Consider the following 26,452-nt stretch of genomic DNA (forward strand, 5'->3'; position numbering starts at 1 on the left):
CATTTAAAGTCTGATTTCAAATGTCTCAACCCAGCTGCACAGTTAGCTGTAAAAGCTGTTCCAGTGTGTCATCTCTTAAGGCTCCTGGACAAAACTTGGCTTGTGAGCTTCTGCCGTCCACCACCACCTGTACACCACCATCATGTATTCAGATAGCTTTATCACATGCACATACTCATTAAGGCAGGCTCTCGAGAGAAGTGAAAAATGCTAAATATCACGTTGACACAGCAGAACCTGATTATTATTAAAGAGGTATCACACACCTTTTATTTGACCGGATTATAAGACTTTCAGTACAGAAGTCTGTCTACAGAAAAATACAAAAATATACGTTGCTATGAATACTATTCATCCTTGGTTTTTTGTTGTTTTTCACAAACAAATTAAACTGAAAAGCACACAACAAGAAAAATTGCACTTTGTAGCAACTGAAAATAAAATAAATTCATAATTATAATAAAGGTCAATCAAATGGACCAATATGGCAAGGCCATGATGATCCACTTGGTAAAATAAATCCGCTTGGCATCTTTCTTGGCCTTAAGACAATAATTCTGATGGCTAAAGATCCAAACGGGACACAAAAAAAAAATAAAAAATTGCACAATTATTTACCTGTATATTGTGACAAAACTAAATCATACAATGCCTTGTGAAGCCAACTGCATGATGTCATAGAGTTTGATTATTTATTTTTAGGTCTTTTTGAATTTAACTCTGCAGGTATTCACACTTTTGTTGTCCCACACGTACAAAATCTTTTTGTTGGGATAGTACGACAGCATAGCTAAGATTCCATTACCTGATCTTATGTCAAAACCTGCATCCACAGGACTCTCTTTCTTTAAATCATAGGCATATGTCACCCTTCTGTCTTTGTCATCTGTGAAATACAGCACCCCACACACAATGAAAGCATTTCCTGCTTTAGCTGTCGGGTAGGTGGTGTTAATGACAGACTCTATAGAGAATGTGTCATCGTCGAGCTTTGCGACCAGTGTGCTGTCATCTGCGTTTGAGGCAAAGATGACCCACAGTCCACTTTCATCCACAGCAAACTTGAAGTATGTCTTTGAGTTTCGAAAAAGATAAGTCAGGTTGTGATATCTGGTGTCTGGCATGGTCAGAATCTGCGTTCTCTTCGTTTTCAGACCAAATCTGTAAAAATTTAAAATATTGACCATTAAATAAATGTTGCAGGCATCAAACACCTCAAGACAGGTGCAGATGGTGCAGCACTTACTTTATAAGTCTGTTTTTCCCGCCGTTGTGGTAGTAAAATGATCCTTTATAAACAACATGGCCACACCCCTGGTAGAACCTCTTGGTGTCTATAGTGTTTTTAGTGTTTTGCGATGTTGAAAGGTCCTGATATTCCCACAAATGTCGACCTGGTGACAAAAAGTTCTTGCGTTAAATCCAATCAAATAACTCTCAAAAGTCTGTTATGAAGTGAGAATTCATGGATGTTGTGTAAGTCACCTGAAAAATGATCGGCCACCCAGTACTGATCTTCATCCAGCTGCGACGCGTCTGACATCCAGGCTCCATAGGTGCTTTCCATTTCAGTGGGCTTCTCTGAGCATTTTATGTTTTTAATAATACACTCTAAACAAAAAAAAACACACACACACACACTTTTGTATTTCAGTAAACTATACAGTAGAAGGTAATTAGATAATGGCATGATTTGAAGCTTAATTTAGCAAGTCTCTAACCACTTTCTGTTGATTTGTCACCGGTGGTCACACTGATCTTATTATCAGACCAGAGCTTATTTGAAGAATCTGGAAAAAAAAATGAAAGATCATTTTTAATGTAAATATTAATGATGTTTGAGTCATAGCAAGTGATCATTACTTTGTATTTTTGTGTGAGGTGTGAAGTGAAGTGTCAGTATTGAGGTCAAAATGGGACACGTGGCAATTCCTCACCAGTTGTCATGGGTTTATCATTGATGTTTCCACTGTTATTGAAAGTGTCTCTGTTTTTATCCAGTTCTTCAGAAAGTGAACCTTTAAATTGAAAAAAAAAAATGAAAGAGTGTATAGAGATTCTAATGATATTATAGTTTCAAAAACACCATATTAGGCACACCCTACTGGCACCAGGTTGGGCCCTCTTTTTCCTTCACACCTTTGATTTTTTTGGCATAGATTCTACAAGGTGTTGTAAACAACACTCAGAGATTTTGGTCCATATTGATATGATAGCAACACACAGTTGCTGCAAATTTGTCAGCTGCATATCCATAATGTGAACCTCCCACCCAACATATCCCAGAGGTGCTTCATTGGATTGAGTTCTGGTGAATGTGGAGCCCATTTGAGGAGTCATGTCAATTAACCAGTTTGCTAGAAGCAGCCATTCAGAAGACGTGTACACTGTGGTCATAAGCACATGGACATGATCAGGATCAATACGCGGGTAGGCCACGGTCTTTAATGATGTTTAACTTGTACTTAGGGGCCCAAAAATCCATGCTGTCACATGGTGTTTACGTAAAATTTTAACCATACCATCCAAATGTTCCAGCAAAAATCAAGACTCCAATAGAAATAGGATGAAATATTCCATATAAATAAATAACGCTATGAGAGTAACGTTCATAACGAGTGTGTTAGTCTTACCTATAAATCGTGTCACTGATGCCTCTGTAGCATTTTGTATAGCAACATTGAAGGCAACATCTTTATCAGCTGCTTTTAGCTCTAGAAAACAAAGTAGAGTGCTTACTCTCTTGTTTTTTTTTCTCTTTTTTTCATATATTTAGACTTCAGTTTATCTCTAGTGTCTTAATGTTTTACCAGGTTCTATTGTTTTATCTGCATCCTTTTTAGAACCAGGAACAGTAAAAGCATCTCTGGTGTTTTCAGCTGGATGTGGAGTTGGTGTTACTGCAGATACAAAGATACAAGTGAGTTAGTACACGTATAAACAGTATAACCAGAATCAGATACAGTATGGCAGTTTTTTACCTGTTATTGTGCTTGTTTTAATGATGGTTCTCCTGCCATTAAACGTATCACTCTTTATGTTGGCATCACGTGGGGCTGCAGAGTGAAATTGGAGCCACATTCAGAACTTTTATTATGAAAGAAGTAACTTAACCATTCAAAGCAGATGATTTCCTACCTATTAATACTCTTACTGGCCCCTCTGTGACATTTGCAGTGTCTGTATCATTCCAGGAGCCCTGGCTGTCATTTTGATCAAAATTTAAGGACTCTGGAAAATTTAAAGAAAAAAACGGCTTTAGCATTTTCTCTTCATGTAGTCAAACTAAGGTTTGTCTCATCTGAGGTTTACCAAGTTCTGTTGTTGCATCTGAAACATTCAAAACACCTCTGGATTTTTCTGGTGAATGTTCTGTTGGTGATTCTACAAAAAGAAAGAAAACTTTTACTAGAAGAGCTGGCACACCAACTGGAATCAACCAGTCCTTATAAGCTTGAGCTTCTTGTCACTAAATGTAAAAAGTTAAGATATTTAAGGTTTAGTTAAATATTGAACCTTGAGTCAGCATAGCTCCTGATTTTGTCAGCAGCTCGGGCATCATTTTGGATATTTATTCAAGATTAGAGTGAAATGATAAAGTTCAAGAATTTTATATAAATAATAACCAAAGTCAAATAGGATATTTCATAATCCAAAGCAATGATTTCATACCTGTTAACAGCATTACTGGTCCTTTAGTTTCTGTGTCATTCAAGGTCCCCTGGCTTTCATCGTCATCAAATGTTACCGGTTCTGTGATTTTAAAAAATAAGTATTAGGTTGAATTTTGTTTTTTAATATATTCAAACTTATGGTTGCCTTTGCAGTCTTGGTTGATTTACCAGTTTTCACTTTCATGCTCAGATGTTTCTCAGATTCAGAGACATTCAAAGCATCTGTGGTGGCTTTCTGAAGAGGATACGCTGTTGGTGATTCTTCAGGAAGAAACACAAGATGTAACTACAATTTCTGCTGCACACATTAGATTTGTATACAAGTAATATATAAAAATTGGTTTCTCACTCCTGGTTAAATCTCACTGTTCATGAGATAAAAAAAATAAAAAGCGTAAACTATATATTTTCATAATTAATGATGTTTAAGAGATAAAGCTCTTACCACCCCAAAACATTTACTACAGAAACATAAAACAGCACTGAACTTTAAACAGCTTGAATTTACCAGTTTTCAGAGTTGCTTTAATGAAGGTCTCGCTGCCATTAGAGGAGTCACTGTTTATATCTGCATCAGGTGGAGCTGTGAAAAGAAGACAACAAAGTTCAACACGTCTTCTTTGCATACCAAGCACAACAAGAGGAGGACATGCAGTTAATAACTCAAAGCACAAGGTTTATTACCTGGTAATAATTGTACTGGTCCATTTGTAACATTTTCAGTGTTGGCATCATTAAAGTTGTTCATAAATGGTTTTGTGTCTAGAGGAATTAAAATGTTGTCATTAATCAGTCCTGGTGAATTTTTTGTGTTGGATTTTTGTGTCAGAAGGGTTACAAATGTTCATACCTCCTCTGGTGTTTGCAGCTGGACCATCTGTTGGTGATTCTTCAGTAAGAAAGAGAAGTTGGTCCACACATTAGAAAAATTATATATTCAAATAGTTAATTGCTTCAATTTGGAGCTCAACTTCATACTCTGCTGCAAGTATTTTAAACAGTTTTTCATTCTTAGGAAAAATTTAACTTGCAGTTTATTTTAATCCCAAAATTGGGAAAATCTTTTTTCATAGAAGTTAAAATCAAGTTAAACACTGCAGACATGATTAAGTTGCTTAAATAAATAGAGCTCAATAACATAGAATACAGTATGATCACATTAGGATTAAAAACAAGTGTTAAAAAACAATCTGAAAGCAAATGAAGTAAAATAAGTATGGATTAAAAATATGAAATGATAATATAATACTATATAACTAAGGTAAGTATTCAAAGACGTCTAAAAGATATTAGTGCACAGTCTGTTAGTCAGTTGTAACGTCAGCTTGTGAATGATTGTGAACGAATAAAGTATCTGCAGCCAGTAAAACTAATCAAACCAAGTATGAGCCCGTACACTCACAACAGGAGCATTTTTAAAACACACCCGTTTTTACTGTTGTTCACTGACAGTTCTGCTGCCCTTAAATGCAGCACTGTTTAGATCTGCATCACTGGGGTCTATACAGTGAAAGCACTTCTAAAGTGACAGAAAGAGGATGTTTTAGAGTTTAATACCTGTTAATTTTCCTGCTGCCTCTGTGATGACTTCAGGGTTTCTAAGAATTGCTGTGCTGTAGCTGTAACCTTCATAAAACGGTGAACGGTCTAGAATGTTTGTTTTTTTTGTTTGTTTCTTTGTTTTTTTTTTGGGGGGGGGGGGGTTTAAACTGTGTGGTTTAAATACATTTTTCATATATTCAAATTGAGTTTTTTTGATCATTTACCTGATTCTGTCTTATTGTCCAGTTTCTCAGAGTCAGAGACATTCAAAGCATCTATGAGGTTTTCAGCTGGATGTGCTGTTGGTGATTCTGCAGAAGGAACGTAGAAGATGTCACTGGATGATTGGACACACAATTTATCATAATTGTAGAAGAAACTTGCTGGTTTATTACAAACAGCAAGCGATCTTTATGTCATATCGTGTGTAATTTAAAATCACATAATTCACCAGTTTTAGTGTCTCCAGTTATTAGGTGATCGTAAATGTATCGTTTGCAGAAATCTAAATGAATTTGTTAACGTCAGTTCTAAAACATTCAGCCGTCTCTTAAATATCTTAGCAGAGACATTCTGACACTCAAATGGTTTCTTACCAGCTTTCAAATATGTGTCTAAAGTTTCATCAGAGAGAGCTTTTCCAGCATCATGCGGCTCACCTGGTGTTGGTAACACTGTGGAATCAAAGAGGAAATCCAGTACAATGAGTATAGTGTGAAATAAGATTTGTGTGTACAATGAATGAGTACCAATATTAACCTGCTAATAAATTCATTGGTGCTTCTGTAACATTTTCTGGGTCGATTTCAGTCAGGTTGTCACTTTGGTAATCTGGGTGAGGTGATATCCAGTCTGCAGAAAAGAAACATGATCAGCATAACCATAAATGTTTTAAATGAATCCAGATACACTATTATACTGTATATGTGGCCAAAGTTTCAAATCCTTTTGAGCCAAAATGGAAATAAGCATAAAAAATCGCATTTAAGGTTTAACTGAGTGGGAAATGCAATTATTCAACCATTTTTATTTGTGTTCTGAAGTGATGTGGCAATACTGATAGCAAGCACAGCAGACATTTTCTTACCACTTTCCACTGTAGTAACAGTAACATTTCTGAAGGAGTCGCTGTTGTTGTCTAAGGCTACACTCAGCAGGCCTGGAGGGAAAAAGAGGACATTTACAATTCTGCAGCATTTTCAGTTGTGACACAAAAAACAAATGATCGTGGCTGCGCTGACTGTTGTTGAAGTTCAGCACTTCTCACCTGCTGATGATTGGGACCTCTCGCCGGCTGGGACCTCTGTGACATTTTCTTCTTTGGTATTGTTGAAGGCGTCTTGACTGTGGTTTGGATAAAAAGAACCAAAATCTAGGAAATAAAAGATGTTGAGTTTGATGCTTTTTCTTAGTCAAATATTAGTCTGCCAAACAAGACTTCTTATCGCTCAGAGTGGTAACTAACCTAATTTTATATTTGTGCCACTAACATTCAAAACATTAGTTGTGTTATCAGCTGGACGTGGTGTCGGTGATTCTGTGAAGAAGAAAAAAAGAGACATAAATTGCTACCCTTATCTCAGAGCAGTTACGAAGCACACACTATCCATAACATCCACCCATACAGACATACATATATACTTTGCAACTTGTTGTTTTCTGTGTTGTTTTATTAGCTATTAATTTTAACCCTGTGAGGTCTAAGTCATCATCAGTGATCACCCTGACTCTGACTCTAACTCTAAACAATCAGAAGATGGATGAATGGATGAACAGTTGTCGATCAGGCTAATGGACACCTCTATGACCAGTGTGTTGGGAACTTATCTTTAAGATCAACATGACTGAAACTAAGAGACTAAATAAAATAGAGACAAATCCAGACAATCAAAGAGTTTAAATTAAAATCTAAATAACAGTCTTAAATCTTGTTTCTGTAGGAGAATGGCTTCTGTGCTTTTAAAATCTTGGCATTAATCATGCCTTTGACCAGTCTGATTTGTGAGGAGAGATGTGAAAAGATTTTACTTTGTGGTAAAACAACTAGAACTGTGAATGTTACACTGCTTAATATCATAGTGGATAAACAAGTGATTTTTAACTACTACTGAAATCGAATATAGAGTGAACAAAAGCAACTGAACACTCTTCAGGTCAGCCAACACTGTTTTTTTAATAATCACACAGCTTCTCATATCATGTTTGCGGTCCTTGGTCCACTGGCTCATTGTGGCATTATTCCTACCTCTCCATGCGTAAATTTGACGACTACTTCCTTCAGTAATCTTGTTTTTCATGTCACTGGAACAAGAGGTGGAGCAGGGTGGACCAGGTGGACCAGGAAGACCTTTATGTACACAGATTATTAAAAATATGATGTGCAGAACAGACCAAATTAACAATACTGCTAATATAGACTCTTTAATATTAACCCAATTATATTTATATAGTGAAAAGTCAAAACATAAGTCATCTCAGAGTATTTTTACACTGTAAGGCTAAGACTTCACGTGGTGGGTGGGTGGGGGCTCTGATTCTATATTCATTTTGAATGTTACCAGCCAAAAAAGCTGTTATCAGTTATTGCCACTTTCATAAATATCACTGGATGCATAAATATGAGGTGAGTGACTTTAACATGAAGAAAGATCAGCCTGGGCCACACTTATGAAGAGCACACATCAGCCTTGACTGGTTGGGTTAAAGGGAGAGAGGAGAAAATAGGTCAAGGAGACAATTAAAACAAAGAAGGTTGGCTGAGTCAGAAATGTTCAGCTCCAGAGCCAGAGACCTCTGCTGAAAGCACAGGGAGGTAATGGCATGCAATGTTCATGGCCCTTTGAAGTCTGTGGAGTGAAAGCGAGAAGAGTAGAGGAAAGGTGCTCGATGCGTCATGGGAGGTTCCTCTGACGCAGCAGCATAACTAAGTGATGGTTCAGGGTCACCTGATTCAGCCCTAACTACAGGCTTTATCAAAAATGACCGTTTTAAAACTAATCTTAAAAGTAGAGATGGTGTCTGCCTCACAAACCCAAACTGGGAGCTGGTTTCAAATGAAAGCAGCATGATATCTGAAGGCTCTGCCTCCCACTGAAATGCTGAAAATGTGAGGATCAGAAGTAAGTCTGCCCTCTGGTGCTATCTACAGAATATGGTACCATGAGATCTATAACATGTGTCAGAGTGTGATTAAGCAGGACTGCAATTCGGTTCTAGATTTAACAGGAAACAAATGAAAGGGCCTTATTATGACAGAAATATCACCTCTCTCTACTCCCTGTAAGTATTCTTGCTGCAGAGTTTTAGAACAGCTGCTGTTATAAGGTGTAAGGTAAGTACAGAAGTCTGGCACAGAAGTAACAAAAACAATAAAAGAAAAAGGAATGCTGTGATGTGGGCTACCCTATTAACTGTTCATATAAGACTGTTTTAACCTTAGTAATGACTTGTGATGCCTCAAATGTATTCAGTTCAGTTACATTTTATTTTTATCGTATTAAACCACAACAACCAACGACCACAATAAAGGTGCTTTATATTGTAAGGTAAAGATGCTACAATAACAGAGAAAAAGCCACAAAAATCAGGTGATATGAGCAAGCACTTGGGGACAGTGGGAAAGAAAAACTACTACCGGGGAGTGGCAGCCTCTGCCATGACTGGTTTGGGAGTGAGTGAAGGGAAACAGGACACAAGACATATTAAAGGTGTGTTTTTTGATGGAAATTAGAACACTGGGGTTTTCAGGTAGCCCTAGTGAGCTGTATGGGCAGAGATTACCCTCATTAACATTTGATGCACACCCAGTTATTTTGTTCTGGAAGCAGGCCTGAAAAATGACAAAAGCTACTCAGTTCAGAAAAGAGAAGTAAGGATTAGCCCTACTTAGCATAAATTTAACACATCACAAAAAGCCTGAAGAGTTGAAGGAAGGAAAAGGAACCAATAACAGTTAACAGTCTGTTAAGGTAATGTCAGGCTCCCTGAGTATTCATCAAGAGCTTCATGTTAGTTCAAAAACCTAAATTTCTTCAGAATCTCAGATTAATCTCAGAGTTTAAGCCATGCAGAGTTGGTAAAAAGATACAGTGAATGAGTGAAAGTTAAAAAAAAACAAAAAAACATTGCCCACACTGCAATTTTCAGTTTCAAAACAACAAAAATACTATAATTTGGGCTAATCAGTGCTAATCAGTGCAGCAAACACTTATCCCACTGCAGTAAACAGCTATGTGGCAGCTAAATACAAGTTTCTTGCAGACAGTGAGTGGGATGCTCGTGTTGTGCAATCACAGCAGGAACAATGAAAGACTGTTTGAAATGCACGAGAAGCTTCTGTTCTGCAAATTTGGTTGTTTTCATACAGCTTTTCGCTGAATGAGAGAGGAGATGGGTTCTCAGATTTCTTAGACATATAAAAGTTCTCACCTTTTCTACCTCGTCTCCCCTCTGGCCCCGGTGGACCTGGGGGTCCAGGTGAACCAGGTTTACCTGACAGAACAAAAACACTTTGTAATGCAGTAGGAATTTAGCATAATTTGAGTAAATTTATTCAGTAAATTTAAATTTCAGTTTTTACCTGGGGGTCCAGGTGGGCCTGGAAAGAAAAAAAACAATTCACATATTTAAAAAAAAACAACAACAACTATGGGCAGTAAATACGCAAATGAAAACAGTGGAGATGCATGTTTTTATGATGTGCACCTGTTAAACAAATTCCTTTGGAGCTCCTGCACATGTCTGTGAAGGCTTTGACCTGAAATAAAGAAAAAGACAGGCATGAGGAAAGTTTTGATTTAGGTGTAAGTTAACCACATATAGGGCCATTTGAGTTAGGCCCTGTTAACACAGAAAGGACAGGGTGTTTTCTAAAGGTCTATATTTTAATCTTTTGCCATGTTCAGTGTTTATTCCCAAAATCCAGCAAAAGAATCATTCTCGTTAATAGAGCTGAAGCAGTTAGAGTATAACAACAACAACAACTAAAATTCCCTAAAATTTTCTCACTTCTTAAATCTCTGCTGTTCTTTTAATCTTTAGGCTTTAGATGAAACAAACTGAAAGTGAAGATTAATTGTTAATAAAAACAATGATACTGCCCCCGGCTCCCTCACAAAATATACAGTAGCACGGCTTTGAAGAAATGCCAGTTTTGTAGTGGAAGAAAGTGGAGCCGAGGGAGGAGCAGTCACTCTTCACAGCACAAAGTACTTTTCCAGGAAGCACTCAAGACTAGAAATTTGTTAATGGTTACAACAGACTCCTGGATTTCTTAGATTGCAAGGAGATGCCTCACATGATCGTATTAAAGACACCAAACTCTGGAAAAATAAAAAAATTCCCCCTCTCTTCCGTTTCATAATATATATTCAGAGATTCATAACTCAGTTTTTGTCATAATAGAGTAAACAACTTTTAGCATTAGTATTCACAGTCCTACAGAAACATCCAAGCATGCTGATGTCTTACAGGAACCATAGAGTATGTCATGAGCATCAGCATATCCTTCTGATCTTCGCTTTGCATTGGATCTTCTTCCTGGTTTCTCCTGCGGCGGTGGAGCTTCCTGAACACTCGGGCCTCTCCGGGGTCGATGGGCAGGATTCCCGTCAGCAACCTGCAGCTCTCTGTCAGCTCCTGCATCTGGGACTCCAGCCTAAACAGCTCATCTGCCAACTCTTTCTGCCGAAACAGCAGAAACACTAAACCTGCCGTGCTCAGGAGCAGCAGCACGCACATCCCCACCAGCAACACTTTCCACATGGGAGAAACAACACTTCCCTCTTTCATGTTTGTGCCCCGTTCCTTGGTCCTCGCTGCACAGTGATCCGGGCTGTGTAATTCAGAAGCACATACAGCACATTTCTGAACACCTGCCAGCAGATGACACGTCAGAGAGAAACCACAGTAGAGCAGTTGGAGAGGAATAAACATGTCAAAATCTGCCTGGAACTACAGCAAGAGAGAGAGAGAGACACGTGATGCATTGCATAATAACAAACATCTGCAAGACTGCTGAAATCTGTAGGCTTGCATGATTTAAATGCAGCTAATGGACATATTTCCAGAATGACACATCCTCCAGACAGCATAGGGCTTCCCATCATTCTGGTGCCTCTTTTCCTCAGCATTTTCACTAGCTTGTCCTACTCAAAATTACATGGAAGTGGAATAAATAAGCTGGGAACAAGGGACACATTGTTGGGATCTACAAAAGAACTTTCAGAGAGCTTTCAGCAAATGTCTGCGAGTGTGCAGATGTACATGTGTGGGTGTCAGAATATCCTTTTTATGAAAGGGTTTTGTTTTTTTCTATTCATTGCAATATGAATTTCGAAATTGAAAGTTTCGTAAATAGTCAATGTTACATTTTTTTTTTGATTGATTTTTGATTTGCTGCTTTTTCGGGGGTGGGGGGAAGAGGTCATTGTAGCTTCTGTTGCTAATTTCAGAGCAAGACCAACACATCCACCCCTAGATGTGTGGCCAGTATCTTTAAACAGGGCATACCAGCTATTCACAGGTACCAAGCATGAAAGCCAGCTCATTCACAAAAGCTTTCCATGAACAGTGTTTTTTCCTTTCAACTTTGCAACTATGATTTCTTACACTGGACTAACTAACATGCAATCAATCAATCGCTTTGACAGCACTTTTAAATTAAATTATTAAAACTGAGCTTTTAAGAATATAATTATGACATTTTTTTAATTCTTCTTTTCCCTTTCTGAACTCCTGAGTAAGTCCTTGTCTCCTTTGACACAGGTCAGTCTGACCCAGCTAATTAATTTCCCTTTCAAAAGCCTCCCGGGTTGATGAATTGGACAGTGGGGTTTCTCTGGGTGCAACAAAGCTAAATGTGAAGTAAGCCCATCTAAACACTAATGCAGAGCACAACCAGTGAAAGCCTTGCAGGTTCTCCATTCTTATGAATAAAAAGCACCTCCTTTGTTCTGCTGGAAACTGCTTTGTGGTTCAGATATGCACTGCTGTGTCTCAGGTTCACTCCTCTGCCATGGTGCTTGTAACCCTCAAGTGACCACGTCTCCAGGCAACTGTTAAAGTGAAAGCTCAGCCAAAGGATTTATAAACACTTGAAACACTGGATTTATTTGCACAAAGGATGCTGGTCACCTTTAAAACCAGTAGAGGAAGTACTGCACCTCTTCAAATTGTACTCTAAGTTGGACTGGAGCAGGAGAGGAAAGAGAAGTAAGTAGAATTATTCAACCTTTTTTTGTTACAAAGATTTATGAAGCAAACCTCTCACATAGACTGGTTAATTTTTTTAAATTTAGCTTTTATATATATATATATATATATATAATCTCATAATAATCTGACAATATATATATATTTTTTTTTTTTTTTTTTTTTTTTTTTTTTTTTATTGCTTATGACTGTTCTATCTAGATTGTATGATTAATCAGATTCTGCTGGTCTGGCATCTTCTTATTTAGTCTTGCTTATTTAATGAGCTCACATTTCGCTGCTCATCAGTGTCCTTCTGATGCAGTCTGACAGCAGCAAATTCATGTTGTTCAATTTTCTGCAGCACAGTGATGAAAAACTTAAGATACATGACAAAATACTGTAATTGTAAAATAACTATAAAGGTATTAATAGTTTAGAAAATATCAAAGACAATAAGTAAGATAAGGGCTAATGACCCTATAATTGTAAGATAACAGACATCATCATGAAAAAAAAATCATAATGATGTCTGTAATTATTGTATATTTGATGCTAACTACTTCAGTAATACAAACAGTTAATGATAAAGGTTGATGTGGGTGTATTTTGATTTGAATGTGGCTCAGTGCTATGTTACGTCCTAGACTGAAGGACAGACTCCACAGGAGATAAGAGAGGAGGAAACCCACAGGTTGATCATCTTCTGTTTTGTCTGCTGCTTATTAAAAGATCTGAACGCAGACTGCAAACACAGTGCTCCATTGGGTGTACCTGGCTAGAGAAATGCAGAGGATGCTGCCGGTAGAGGAGCTCATCGCTGGCCCCATGGTGGCTGATAGAGCGTCAGAAGTCACTGCTGTCCTGCTACTTCTGCTGCTGTTGCTGCTGCTTTTCACCACCTGGAGACAAAGAAAACAGTCACACATACCAGGTAGGCACTAATATACATATATATATGTACACATATATATATATATATACACATATATATGTATATATGTACACATATATACATACATATATAATATATATATATATATTATATATATAATAAATATATATAATATATATATATATATATATATATATATATATATAATATATATTTTAGCTTGTGTGTGTGTGTGTGGTGTTTGTGTAGTGTGTGTGTGTGTGTGTGTTGTGTGTGATATTATAAATGGTAAATGGCCTGCATTTGTATAGCGCTTTACTCAGTCCCTAAGGACCCCAAAGCGCTTTACACTACATTCAGTCATTCACCCATTCACACACACATTCACACACTGGCAATGGCAAGCTACATTGTAGCCACAGCTGCCCTGGGGCGCACTGACAGAGTGCGCCCCAGGGAGCCTTTAATTAATATGTTATATAAATACTTATAGTAATTACAGTAATTACACTCTAAATACACTTCAAATTACAATTAAAAAATCTTTACCTTATTTATCAAATCCTATTATTCATCCTAAATATCTCTCTATAAGGAACATATTATTCCATTATATCAACATTATATCAATATGAGTGTGTGTGTATACTATATATATATATGTATATATATATATATATATATATATATATATATATATATATATATATATATAATATATATATATATATATATAGATATAATAGATAGATATAGATATAGATATAGATATACATACATACAGTGGGGCAAAAAAGTATTTAGTCAGCCACCGATTGTGCAAGTTCCCCCACTTAAAATGATGACAGAGGTCAGTAATTTGCACCAGAGGTACACTTCAACTGTGAGAGACAGAATGTGAAAAAAAAATCCATGAATCCACATGGTAGGATTTGTAAAGAATTTATTCGTAAATTAGGGTGGAAAATAAGTATTTGGTCACCTCAAACAAGGAAAATCTCTGGCTCTCACAGACCTGTAACGTCTTCTGTAAGAAGCTTTTCTGTCCCCCACTCATTACCTGTATGAATGGCACCTGAATACAAGACCACTGATAATCTCCCTCGATCTGGGGCTCCACGCAAGATCTCATCCCGTGGGGTCAAAATGATCATGAGAACGGTGAGCAAAGATCCCAGAACCACACGGGGGGACCTGGTGAATGACCTGCAGAGAGCTGGGACCAAAGTAACAAAGGTCACCATCAGTAACACACTACAACGGCAGGGAATCAAATCCCGCAGTGCCAGACGTGTTCCGCTGCTGAAGCCAGTGCATGTCCAGGCCCGTCTGAAGTTTGCCAGAGAGCACATGGATGATACAGCAGCTATAAATACTAACTATAAATATGTAACTATAAATATATAAATGTTACTAACTATAAATACTTATAGTTAGTACAGTAATTACAGTAATTACACTCTAAATACACTTTAAATTGCAATTAAAATCTTTACCTTATTTATCAAATCCTATTATTCATCCTAAATAACTCTAATGTATATATATATATATATATATATATATATATAATATATATATATTATATATATATATATATATATATATATATATACACACATAATATACATAGAGTTATATATACTATATACTATAAGTATTTATATACCATATTAATTAAAGGCTCCAAAGTGTCTTTTTATATCATTTAGCCATCCACTGCGAAGGAATCAGATACAGAGTAAAGTCAGCAAACATCTAATGACAAAGAAAGGGAAACCCTCATATACACAGAAGGTCTGCAATTCATCAATGACAAAACAAGGTTTACTCAACCATCACAGAGCGTGTTCGTTGTCTATTAAAACTATCACAAACAGTCTCTGTTTTGCAGCTCCAGGTGTAAATTCCTGTATACTGATGAAAATGGTTCATGCAGAAGTCAAATAACAGTTACACACAGAACAAAGAGTGCCGTCCTTACTTGCCACTCTCCTATATACTAAGATCAGAGCCTGGCAGCTATCCCAAAAAAATACACTATCTTTCTCAAATTAAACTCAACAGACAAGGTTCTTGCTAATTTGCAGTAGAAGTGGGAGTCTACTATCATAACCCATTTCTCTCTGTCAGGTCCTTCCTTCTTAGCAGGACTCGGTCCCATTCTCTCCTACAGCAGGTTCATCTGGTCTGGGATTGGAACAGCGTGTAACTACTACAACAACAAATATGGGAGCATTGTGCGGGTGTGGATAAGCGGAGAGGAGACCCTGATTTTGAGCAGGCAAGTGGGTTGTTTTTTTTGTTTTTGTTTTTTAAAGTAAACCGAACTTGTTTTACAGTAAATTTTCAGATAAAGGTAAAGCCTGGTTTCTTCTGCAGGTCCTCTGAAGTGTACCACGTTTTGAGGAGTGCCCACTACACCTCCAGATTTGGGAGCAAAAAAGGACTCGAGTGCATCGGCATGTACGGAAATGGTATCATTTTCAACAGTAATGTCCTGCTTTGGAAAAAAGTGAGAACATATTTTTCTAAAGGTGAGTGATTACCACACACTGACAGCACATACTACTGTGGTTAGACTATTGCTTTCTTGAACTGTGGAGCTACTGAATGTTACTGTGCAGCTCTGACTGGACCCGGCCTGCAGAGGACCGTAGGAATCTGTGTGAGCTCCACAGCCAAACACCTGGACAACTTACAGGATATGACTGACTCCTCTGGACATGTGGATACTCTCAGTCTCCTGAGAACCATCATTTTGGACATCTCCAACAGGCTGTTCCTAAGAGTGCCGTTAAATGGTCAGTTGCGTGTTTACTGCACATAGATTCCTAAAACCGCATACTATCTGCAAGAAATTGTGACGCATGAACTCTGGCGCTGCATCGATTGATTTTTTGTTGTTGTTGCTGTTGTTCTTTTTAATAATTCAGAGAAAGAATTCTTGATGAAAATTCACAACTACTTTGAGACCTGGCAGACAGTTCTAATAAAACCAGATATATTCTTCAAGGTTGGATGGCTGTACAACAAGCATAAGAGAGCAGCGTAAGACACCTCATCTCACAGTAAGTCAGTATTGTGGTTTGCGATTTCTTCAACCTAATGTTTGTGTTGCTTTTTGTGCCAACAGACAGGAGCTGCAAGATGCGATGGAGAGCCTGCTTGAAGTTAAGAAAAAGATGATTCATGAAGCCGAGAAACTGGACGACGAGCTCGACTTTGCAACAGAGCTCATCTTCGCCCAGGTCGGTCTCTTTGGAGGGATTTTTGTCGTCCCCCGATACAATTGTCTTTTCTTATTCCCGTCTGTTGTGTTTAACAGAACTACGGAGAGCTATCAGCAGATAATGTCAGGCAGTGTGTGCTAGAGATGATAATCGCAGCCCCCGACACACTTTCCATCAGCCTCTTCTTCATGCTGATGCTGCTGAAACAGAGCCCGGACATAGAGCTGCAGCTAGTGGAGGAGATGAACACCGTCTTGAGTTAGTGCAGCTTTATAGTGTTTCCAATATTCCATATTCACAGTTTCACTCTGGTGAGTAGAAGTATTCTGACAGATCTTTCATTTTCAGATGAAAAAGACGTGGAAAATATCGATTACCAAAGTCTGAAAGTGATGGAGAGCTTCATCAACGAGTCTTTGAGGTTTCATCCTGTGGTCGATTTCACAATGAGGAAAGCTCTGGAGGACAACGACATCGCAGGTACAAAAATCAAGAAAGGCACCAACATCATTCTCAACATTGGCCTCATGCACAAAACCGAATTCTTCCCCAAGCCTAAAGAGTTCAACCTCACGAACTTTGAAAAAATGGTAAGTGAGCAGAGTGTAGTTCAGCAATAAATGTTTAATGGTTTAAACTAAAAAAAAAAAAAACATGCACACACACACACACACATTTGAGTCTTTGCCTCCTCTCTTTGGCAGGTACCCAGTCGTTACTTCCAGCCCTTTGGCTGCGGGCCTCGTTCCTGTGTGGGCAAACACATCGCCATGGTGATGATGAAGGCCATCCTGGTCACTCTCCTGTCTCGGTACACTGTGTGTCCTCGTCAAGGCTGCACGTTCAACAGCATCAAGCAGACCAACAACCTGTCACAGCAGCCAGTGAAAGACGAGCAGATCCTGGCCATGCGCTTCATCCCACGAATGACATAACCCCACAATATCAAGCTGCGAAACATAACAGCGCTTTTTACACTTCAGATGAAAACATCTTGAAATGGGTTTAAAGGCCTTAATGAAGTCCTGTAATGGGAAATACTCACAGTAAATTTGTATTAACAGCACATGTACTCCAAATTAAACTTTACTAATCTTTAACAAAGTACACTTGTTAGTATAGATTTCTGATTAATGTTTTGACAGTGTACACAGCTCATACATTTAATAAAGATGCATTTACAATGATTGAAATAACTGAAGAAAAAAATCACATGTAGAGGAACAATGGTTCTGTATTTACATTAGTTTTATTTGTATTATGTTTTGAGTTTGATATCAGTTTCTTCTCATCTCATTTAGCATCTGTTGTTTTGTAAGTGGGTCACCCAAACATTACATTACTACAGGAGCTGCTCAGCTACAGAATCTCACGCTATGAAGCTTTCTCAAAATTTCTCAAACTACAGTAAACTGTTGCAATGGTGGCACAGTGATTGGTCCTGAGTTCAACTCCACCACCTGGCTTGGGCATGATCTCTCCGGGTACTCAGTGTAGTCTCATTTTTGGCTGTGTTGACAAATTTGGTCAAATTAACTTGAGACTTTTTACTCTGTGGTTTTGTAATTACCCAACATTATGCCTGATTTTTAAAAAAGGTTTTTTAGTTTATATAACTAAAAATAAAGCTATAGAAAAAGTACATTATGGCTAAGAACAATAACCCTTTTCATGAATAATTTACCATAAATAAAATCTGCATTTACTTTGCCTTTGTGGGTATTTCTATGTTATATGATCAGTGTAGAAATATGCTATAATGCTGTATATACTTCAGCTTCACCATGCAAACAACTTCACATAAAAAAGCTCATTTTAAATATTCATTTTCATTATTGTGCAGAATCAGTAGTTCATATAAATTTTCGTATTATTACTTCCTGTTTCACACCCAATACATGTGTTAATAAGCATAAACTCCATGAGAGCCTCAATTTATTAAATAACCAATGAGTCAAAGTCAAAGGGTCATTTTCACATGTTGAATTTATTCATAAGTTAACTGAATGTAATGACAGGCACTCCAAGAAACAAGGATGTGTTTTTTCCTCTGTACCACAGGCACAAATCAAACATGCCGTACTGGCATTAAAACATAAGGCGTAGGGTTAAAACTGAGTATTAGAGACACTGTTAGCATCACACTGTGCTTCAAACCAGCACACAGGCATAGAAGAAACGCAGAAAGCAAACTTTCCCTTCAGGCTGAATTACTTAAAACAAGCCAAAACATGTCAAAGAAACATACAGGTGTAATCTGGCACAGACCAGTCAAACAGCACATGAAGAACAATGGTTCCCTTTCTTTCAGTGAAATGCATGTAAACATTTTGTAAGAATATAAACGCATAAATATGTTCTTTTAATACTGCAGTCATACAAAAATATAACAACCCTTAACATCCACCTAATGAGAAACATGAGTGCTTAAATAATCAGTCCATACCGTCCAAGACAGACCGCTCACTGTACGTGTCAGAAAGAAAAAAGGGGAAGTTCACGTCAGCCGCGAGCAGGCCAACTGGATATTTTACAAATATTTACAACACTTTAAATTTCATTGGAAGACGACCATGAATATGCCAAACATGACCGATCAAATGCTTCAATTTCTTATTAACCTCCACGTGGAGTCGTTGTCAGTATCGTCCTGTGCTTTTTCAATAAAGGAGCAAAAGAGCTGCAAATAAAATGAACTAGTGCAAATATACTGTGCGCTCATCCATTCAAGAGACTAAATCAAAATCAGAGCACAAGCTGCTGATTCTTGGAAAATAATCAAACACTGCACTTCTGTTTAGCATCTCATGAGACAAGTCTGTAAAAAGTGAACAAGAGAGCATCTTTCTTCAGTTTTATTTGCATTTCAGCCTGCTGTTATTATGGTGAAAGTCAAAAAAAAATTAAAAGTGTAGCAATTCTGTAAATCCGAGGTTCAGTTGTAAGCAGGAAAAGGTGGTTGGGCTGGTTTTACCATGAGATTTATCGCTAGATCATGATTAGATCAAGTAGAAATAATCTCCATTAAGCGTCTTTAAATATTAAAGCTAGCATGCTTTACATTTACTGGGCATTAGCCATCACAGCTCAATAGGGCTAATATGTTAAAGGTGTAGAATGTATATAGTGGTGCTGCTAATTTTGAAACCGCAACGTTTGCATTTTATCAGCCACCGTGCTGGTTTTTTGGAGAGAGAAGCAATCAATCAGCCTCAAGGGGCCATTTTTGGTTAGTGCTGCATATTTAGCAACCATGCTTGGCTAACGAACTAATAGAAAGTGGCTTAGTGATGACATGATCCTTCAGTTTCTCTGCCGTGGCCGTCATGTAATCCTTCTGATTTGTCTGTGGTTATTCATACACTGAAGTTGCTACACTATCTTTTCTTCAATGCATCTGTTGTAAATGTGAAAGTGGAAGAGGGACAAGTGACTGTGGACTTACTCGCTGCACTGTTATGATTGTTGTAGCCTAGAAAATGTATTTCAGATCACAAAAAATATATATCTTCTCTCTGGTGTACAGGAAAAAGAAACAACTGAGAACTTCATTATTTTACACTTTGAGAATTTTCTGTTATACAAAGCATACCATCAGAATTTAACCAGGAAGAAGGCTTCAATTGTTTAGTGATTATGGAGCTCTTTCACGACTAAAAGGCAATAATGAAACACCCACAGATGATTAAACACCATCATTTGACCCTGAGCTTTTAACCTGCCATGTCTTTCAATGAGTTATAGTTCTGCCAAATAAATCTTACTAAATAACTTTGAGTGAAATTCATAAAGACCGCAAAATAAAGATCAAAAGCCACAACAGCAGGTTTCTCCTTTTCTGTTCAGCACTTCAGCTCTGTGTACCTTCCTCTTCAGTGAGGGTCTGGTGGGTTTAGTTCCTCAGTGGTTTTAGTGGTGGTGAGTGGTGCTGCAGCTCTGAGTCTCAGAGGCTCTGTAAAGCTCTCTGGCAGTGGTAGATCAGGCAGTCGGGCAGGTCGGGCACCGGCGACCGCAGCCAGACAGCCAGCCAGCCGGCATTCACCCGGCAATGCATCAGACACGGCAGATCCTGAAGGAGACGGCAAGCTACGATTCCTTCCATGCCTGAGCAGAAAACAATGAAGGTTACTCAGTGTGAAAATACAGCAAAAAGTATAGGACACATTAATATCTATGTCTCCTTTTCTGAATGCAATTTTAAAATCTTCTTCTTCTTCCCCTTTGTAATGCTGTTTATTGGTACCGCCGTGTTATTTAATGATGTTCATGCTGCATACAAGCGAAAGTTAAAGTTGTAAGTTTTCTTCATAAACTCCTAAGTACACCTCATTAGAGGCATATTTGACGTATAGTCAAGCTGCATTATCTCATCTTTTTAATTAATGTAGTTTTTTTAAAACAGTTATCCCTAATGTTAAGAATAAATATACAGTAGTTACCACAGATGAGTTGGTGAATATTCTAACACATACATATTGATGTGAATGCTGCTTTTATATGTATTAAGCATAAAATGATACTCTCAGTTTGAACAGCTTGAATACGAGCAGGAAACAAATGTTCATTCACCTATAACTTCCACAACATGAAGCTGGAGCTTCTTCTTCAGAGCATTCAGAGTGGCTGTGAGAGGTTCTTGGTTGTCATTTATCAACGTCAGATTCTGCTTTGTGTCGTGAGAGAAGGAAAGCCACATCGTCCCGTATTCCTCTGTGGACACCACAAAAGGCCTGCAGGAAACTCGGATTAATTTTATGTCACTTAAATACTGCACTTCAAATACGAGCACTATATATCTCACCTGATGAAGCTGGTTAAAGGGACTTTATATGAAAACTGCAATGACTGAGACGTCCCAGCAGGCAGCTGGTAAGATACCGTCCCGACCACCTCGACGTGAACCGCAGGCCTCTTCACAGTTAGAGAATACTGGCCCACTGCTACACTGTGGCTTGTCACCTCCCCCGCTAGACTATTACATAGGCAGGATACCTAAAAATAAACAATACAACGAAGCAACCTCATTATAAAAGACTAATGGACACCAAACGACTCTATTGATCATTTTCTACTGAATAATTTACCTCAAGTTCTTCAGAGTCGACCTGAAGCAGCATCTGTTGTATGGCAGACTCGGAGGAGTTCATAATAAAAACAACTAATATTAATGAATCTTCCTTCTGCACATGACAGGCTGAGAGATTCAGGCTTTGGTTGGCACACAAAGGAGCGATTTCTGAGTGTGAAAGGCCAGAAAGCTCTGCAGGAAGATAAGAATCCAGACACACTTCTGTTAGTCTGCCTGGGTCGTTATGTGGACCAGGACCAGCAGCTACCACACAGTTATCCCTGCGGAGAGCAGGGTTACATCCCTTTGTGTCAGATTCAGTTAACTCTGCCTCTGCGTGACAGGTGCCATTAGCAGTAGTGAGGCTCTGAGAGAGCTGAGATGTCTGTTCTGCCAGCTCTGAGGAGTTGTTGGAGTCTAGTAGGTTGTTACACAGCAGGTTATCTACAGCACTGGGAGGAGAGATGAGGGAGCTGGATATTTGCTCGTTTGCGTTAAAGGACGAGCCCAGACCTTGACCTTTGGCTTTTCTTCGGAATCGCTGTGGCGTCGGCTCAGATTTTCCCATCTGTTAGAAGCAAAAACACATATATGTAGGAAAAATGTTCAGAATCAGCAATGCAAATAGCTGCACAAATAGCTCCACGTTAAGCACTTTCACTTATAGCAGGGGTTTTAAATGAGAATTGGCCCTGCAAGGTCTCCAATGGACTTTGAAACGTGTTCAAGACATACCTATGCAAGTTTAAATGAAAGTTTAAATGAAAGAACTACTAGAACTTTTTATGCATTTATCATGTAATTTCAAAGATCTGGCCCACTTAAGATCAAAGTGGGCTGCATGTGGTCTATGATGTAAAATGAGTTTGACATCCTTAAATTAATAGCATTAGTAGATCCTACCACCCGAGAAAATGTTCAGCCAATCATTGAATACGTTCTAAAAAGCAACACCTTTTGTCTCATCTTAGACTCACAGTAGCTAAATGGGCCCTCACAAAAATGTAAGAAATGTTTGGTTCATCATCATTAATTTTGATAATAAAAACAGACGAGTGTTCATCCGGTCCTCTTTGTTGCCCTCTATGTTGAAATTGCCAAAAATGTAAAAATAGATTAACACATATTTTATTCAGGGCTACCTTCAGGGATGAAGTGCGATCATAAAGTTCCACAACTCTGGCCATAAATATCAAAAACCGTCACTGATTTAAATGCTCCTTAAAGGTCATCTCCTTTGGCGACACTCCAATGTTTTCAGTGTGGCTGCTATTTTTGAATCAGAGGAACTCCTGTTCTACCCCACTGCCCTTGTGGGTGATGCATGCTTTATCTCCTCCTCATTTCAAAATGATGACCCTTCAAAAGAATTAATTAATTAAACGAAGGCAGGCAAATCTGGTGAGTTGGGTGATAAGCACAGACTGAGTTGTCGAGGCCAAAAAAATATATTCATTTTAATTGTATGTTAAATGTGCTGTCAGTAGGCACATTATGACATGTACAAGTGATGAGCTTGTTTACAGCATAACTGACTCCAGTGACAGTTTAAAGTGTGACCTGATGCCCTAAAACTCCTGTGGCTAAAGTGTTTTCGGTGATCCTCCACATAAAAATCAGAACAGTCTGAACCATAAGCTGACGCTTGCTCTTTGCACATATGGTATATGGACTGATAACCTCACCAGAGACACAGAGCTTTGGGAAGCCAGGCCAACAAACAGCGAAGAAGCCAGCTGCTGTTTCTCTTGTTCAGGCTCTGGGGTCGGTGTCTGAGTTGGAGTTTGGCTGTGCAAACTGTCGCCTTCGCCCTGCCGGCCGGGAGACTGAATGGGACTGGGAACCTCAACCTGTGCAGCTTCCTCTACAGGTTCTCTCTGGGCCAGATAGCCCTCCCTTCCCCACACCCTCTTTATGCCATCCAGCTTCAAAGCTGAAGAGCTGAAACACAAACAGCAAGTCTTCAGTGTGAATTCAACACTAAAACTAGGAACTTGATTACACCAACAAATGCATGCATGTGGTGTCCACATACCCTCCTTTGTGTGAGAGGTCAGCGCTATCCCCTGACAGACCCGAGCTCATGGACAACAGTGTAGGAGACTGTCTGTCAGTGATGCTGCAGGAGGACATGCTGATAGGCAGAGAAAGGCCATAGGGCTCCAGGCTCAAGGCTGAGATAGACAACAAAGTCAGAACAAATCCAAACAAGATGCTGAATGTGCTGCCAAGATATTTATCTACATTTTACCTTTTGACTGATCTAATTCCTCCTGCCATTGGTGGGGAGGTTTGTATGGAGCAGCGCCGGCAGCCAACGCCTCTGACACAAATCTGTCAAGAAATGACAGCGAGGAATCCACCTAAAAACAATCAAACAGTCACGCAAAATTGCCGCAGGACTGAAGACGTTGCGCCTGAGTGCTCTGTGTGCTTTGCTCAGCTACACAAAAACATATAATTACTAATTTATGTGTTTAAAATAAAATTCTTGGCCAAAAGAAGAGAGATTGGTTTTCTTGCTCTCTAAATGAATGAAAGTGAGTCCGATACTGAATGAAGTTCTCTGGAGAGCTCCGCCCTTCAGACTTCTCCAGACATGTTACAGGTTTGATTACTCATAAAATGAATAATGTGATTACGGTAAAGGCTGTCATCAATCTAATCAATTTTGCACCCTGAGGGGTGTTTCCATAAAGTGTTTGCAGGTTTTCACAACCGTCAACTAACCTGCTTTTACTGTGAAAAGAGCTACAGAGTTAATATTTAAATGTTATTAATGTGGCCGGGTTCTCTGCTCACTGCAAACAAGTTAAACACGTTACCTCCAGAGTCTCTGGTTTGGCACCTCGTGGCAACACCCTGGCTCTTAGTTCAGGGTCTTGGCTGAGGTACTGCAACTCATGCGCCCTTTGTCTCAGCACTGTATCCAAGGAGCTGCTGTATGTCTCAGAAACCTCCTGAGTTACAGAAGCATCAGCGCCACCTTTGCAGAGTTTGGTCATGGCCATGAGGACCCAGCTCTTGGTTTCACTACTGCTGTTCTTCATGTCCAAAAGTTTGGCTAGCAGGCTCAGGACTTCAGCAGGTTCAAGATCCTCCCTCAAATGAGAGTATTCCCCAAGCACCTGGGAATTACAGAGAGTAAGTAAAGGTTTAGCATATGTAGCCCTGGCTGTATAAGTAGCTCATTATTTAAATTTGTTCATTAATATTGATAGTTAATTGCAAATGTTTAATGTGTTCAAGAATGTATACAAATGCCTGCAAAGTATGTGATGTGTGTCAGTTAAATGCACAACCTTTTTATTTGTATTTTGAGGTTTATGTCATTATTTTTGATATGGTATTGATATGTACTACAGCTCCAGTGAACCCTGAAGTAGTCTCAGGTAGAGGGGTGGGAGTAAGTGGGGAGCCGTGTGCACTCTGCAGGAAGCGAGAGAGACGAGAGCTGAACAGTGTCGAGTGAACGCAGAGTTCATAGAAGGGCGACAGACGCATTTTCGGGTTGACGGATAGTTAACTCGGGTCGAGAACTGTTGTACCCTACTGTGAGGTAAATGTGAATTTTGTCTGACACTTGTACCCAATGTTATTGTGTAAAACGGGCTAACTGCTAACACAGCCGCTAACACAACTGCTAACATATTCGCTAAGCTCTTGTTCTGCTCTGTTTTTATTTATTAAGCTAATGCTAAGATTGAATGTTATCGCGTGTGAACTGGCATTTAGCGGGGTTGTGTGATTCAGTAGGAGGAGACGGACGTCTTGCTGGCGTGTCAGAGAGGTCCCTTCTGCTGGTGTGCTGAAGTTATGTGTTCACGTGGGAGCACGTGGAAAGGACGACTGTGAGTGCTGCTGCCGCGGCCTGCTGGTAGCCGTGACCCAGTTTCCCCGCTATCCCCTTGAACTGCCTGGAGGTGTGAGTACTGTTGTTTGCACGTGCTTTTATTTTTACTGCTTGGCAACAAGTGAAGCGACCATATTGTTTTAGGTCCCAACGCACCCGAGCCACGACTCAGGCCTGCAACGAGGGGTTTGCTAGCAGAAAGACTGTAGCACTTGAGGTGTGTGTGTCTTTGGTGAGAGCGCGTGTGGGCCCACAATATTATTTGATTATTTTGTTTCTGTTGAGGTAGATACCTTACCATTGTTTAACAGACTTTATTGATTTTACTTATTTCCTTTGTGTTGTTAATTCAGCATTCACTAAAGTGGAGTTAACTTTATAATTGACCTGCTTGTGTGTGATTTATTTCCATATAGTGTAGTTTTATTGCATATTTAATACCATAAGCATTAAAAAGGGAGTATCAATAGGAAAGTAACAACAGGAACCCAGGGCCCCTCTCAATAGAACGTGGGATGGGTGTTACACATAAATATTAATGAAGTTCTGTAGAACGCTTTTAGTTGCAACAAAGGAAAACTGTAAACTTGTTGTCTCTCTTTTAAACTAGTGTCACCTTCTGTAGTGATACCCAAAGCAAGTAGTTTCTCCACCTATTTCTAAAGAACAGTTCCTGGTTATGATCCCGTTTTCATACAGCATTGTGCAAAAGTCTTGAGCCAGCACTCATTTTTCTATCCGGTTGTTCAGTCTGACGTCACTAGCCGTGTCTGGGTCTAAACTCCGCTGCAGGTCCATATATCAACCATATATATTATATATGGTCCATATATATTTATTGGTCCCCGTGGGGACCAATAAAGTACACTTTCTTTCTTCTTCTTTCATCAAACGATCACTATGGCATTACTGAGAGTTGAAAAACTGTCTAAAGTCTTTCATCTTTAATAAAATGATCAGCGTTCTGCTCTACCAGGTGTAACAATTGAGTTTAAC

The 26,452-nt window shown here is 38.8% G+C and overlaps 3 protein-coding genes across 4 annotated transcripts in view; 1 reads left to right on the top strand and 2 right to left on the bottom strand.

Moving 5' to 3' along the window:
• Positions 1 to 484: 484 nt before the first annotated feature.
• On the bottom strand, positions 485 to 12,110 carry LOC102311445. Its single transcript, XM_005945584.3, has 26 exons — positions 10,686 to 12,110; positions 9,921 to 9,972; positions 9,796 to 9,813; positions 9,645 to 9,707; positions 7,462 to 7,563; positions 6,682 to 6,753; positions 6,484 to 6,588; positions 6,304 to 6,375; positions 5,976 to 6,068; positions 5,813 to 5,890; positions 5,441 to 5,527; positions 4,525 to 4,563; positions 4,359 to 4,436; positions 4,183 to 4,257; positions 3,843 to 3,935; positions 3,673 to 3,753; positions 3,313 to 3,384; positions 3,139 to 3,231; positions 2,982 to 3,056; positions 2,811 to 2,900; positions 2,634 to 2,714; positions 1,938 to 2,018; positions 1,722 to 1,790; positions 1,486 to 1,611; positions 1,247 to 1,394; positions 485 to 1,161 (listed from the first exon to the last, which is right to left on the bottom strand). Exons 1-26 carry the CDS (start codon positions 11,148 to 11,150, stop codon positions 699 to 701), a joined length of 2,871 nt encoding a protein of 956 aa, XP_005945646.1. The 5' UTR covers positions 11,151 to 12,110; the 3' UTR covers positions 485 to 698.
• Positions 12,111 to 12,176: 66 nt separating this feature from the next.
• LOC102293742 (brain aromatase) lies at positions 12,177 to 18,246 on the top strand. Its single transcript, XM_042221930.1, has 10 exons — positions 12,177 to 12,428; positions 13,140 to 13,341; positions 15,436 to 15,586; positions 15,685 to 15,839; positions 15,930 to 16,106; positions 16,239 to 16,353; positions 16,439 to 16,553; positions 16,631 to 16,793; positions 16,884 to 17,125; positions 17,240 to 18,246. The coding sequence occupies exons 2-10, from the start codon at positions 13,194 to 13,196 to the stop codon at positions 17,468 to 17,470; spliced, it is 1,497 nt and encodes a 498-aa protein (XP_042077864.1). The 5' UTR covers positions 12,177 to 12,428; positions 13,140 to 13,193; the 3' UTR covers positions 17,471 to 18,246.
• Positions 17,846 to 26,452, bottom strand: part of ap4e1 (adaptor related protein complex 4 subunit epsilon 1) — a 34,041-nt gene continuing 25,434 nt past the window's right edge. For both annotated transcript variants that reach the window (XM_005945581.2, XM_042221929.1), the window contains 8 exons: positions 24,429 to 24,731; positions 23,855 to 23,966; positions 23,639 to 23,777; positions 23,289 to 23,544; positions 21,620 to 22,171; positions 21,337 to 21,527; positions 21,105 to 21,265; positions 17,846 to 20,639 (listed from right to left, as the gene is read on the bottom strand). In XM_005945581.2, coding sequence (XP_005945643.1) covers positions 20,479 to 20,639; positions 21,105 to 21,265; positions 21,337 to 21,527; positions 21,620 to 22,171; positions 23,289 to 23,544; positions 23,639 to 23,777; positions 23,855 to 23,966; positions 24,429 to 24,731 — 1,875 coding nt within the window. In that variant the 3' untranslated portion in view covers positions 17,846 to 20,478. The remainder of the gene's footprint in view (positions 20,640 to 21,104; positions 21,266 to 21,336; positions 21,528 to 21,619; positions 22,172 to 23,288; positions 23,545 to 23,638; positions 23,778 to 23,854; positions 23,967 to 24,428; positions 24,732 to 26,452) is intronic.

Source organism: Haplochromis burtoni, unplaced genomic scaffold (genome assembly GCF_018398535.1).
Source record: "Haplochromis burtoni strain Fernald_Lab_line unplaced genomic scaffold, NCSU_Asbu1 Contig_77, whole genome shotgun sequence".
Taxonomy (NCBI): domain Eukaryota; kingdom Metazoa; phylum Chordata; class Actinopteri; order Cichliformes; family Cichlidae; genus Haplochromis; species Haplochromis burtoni.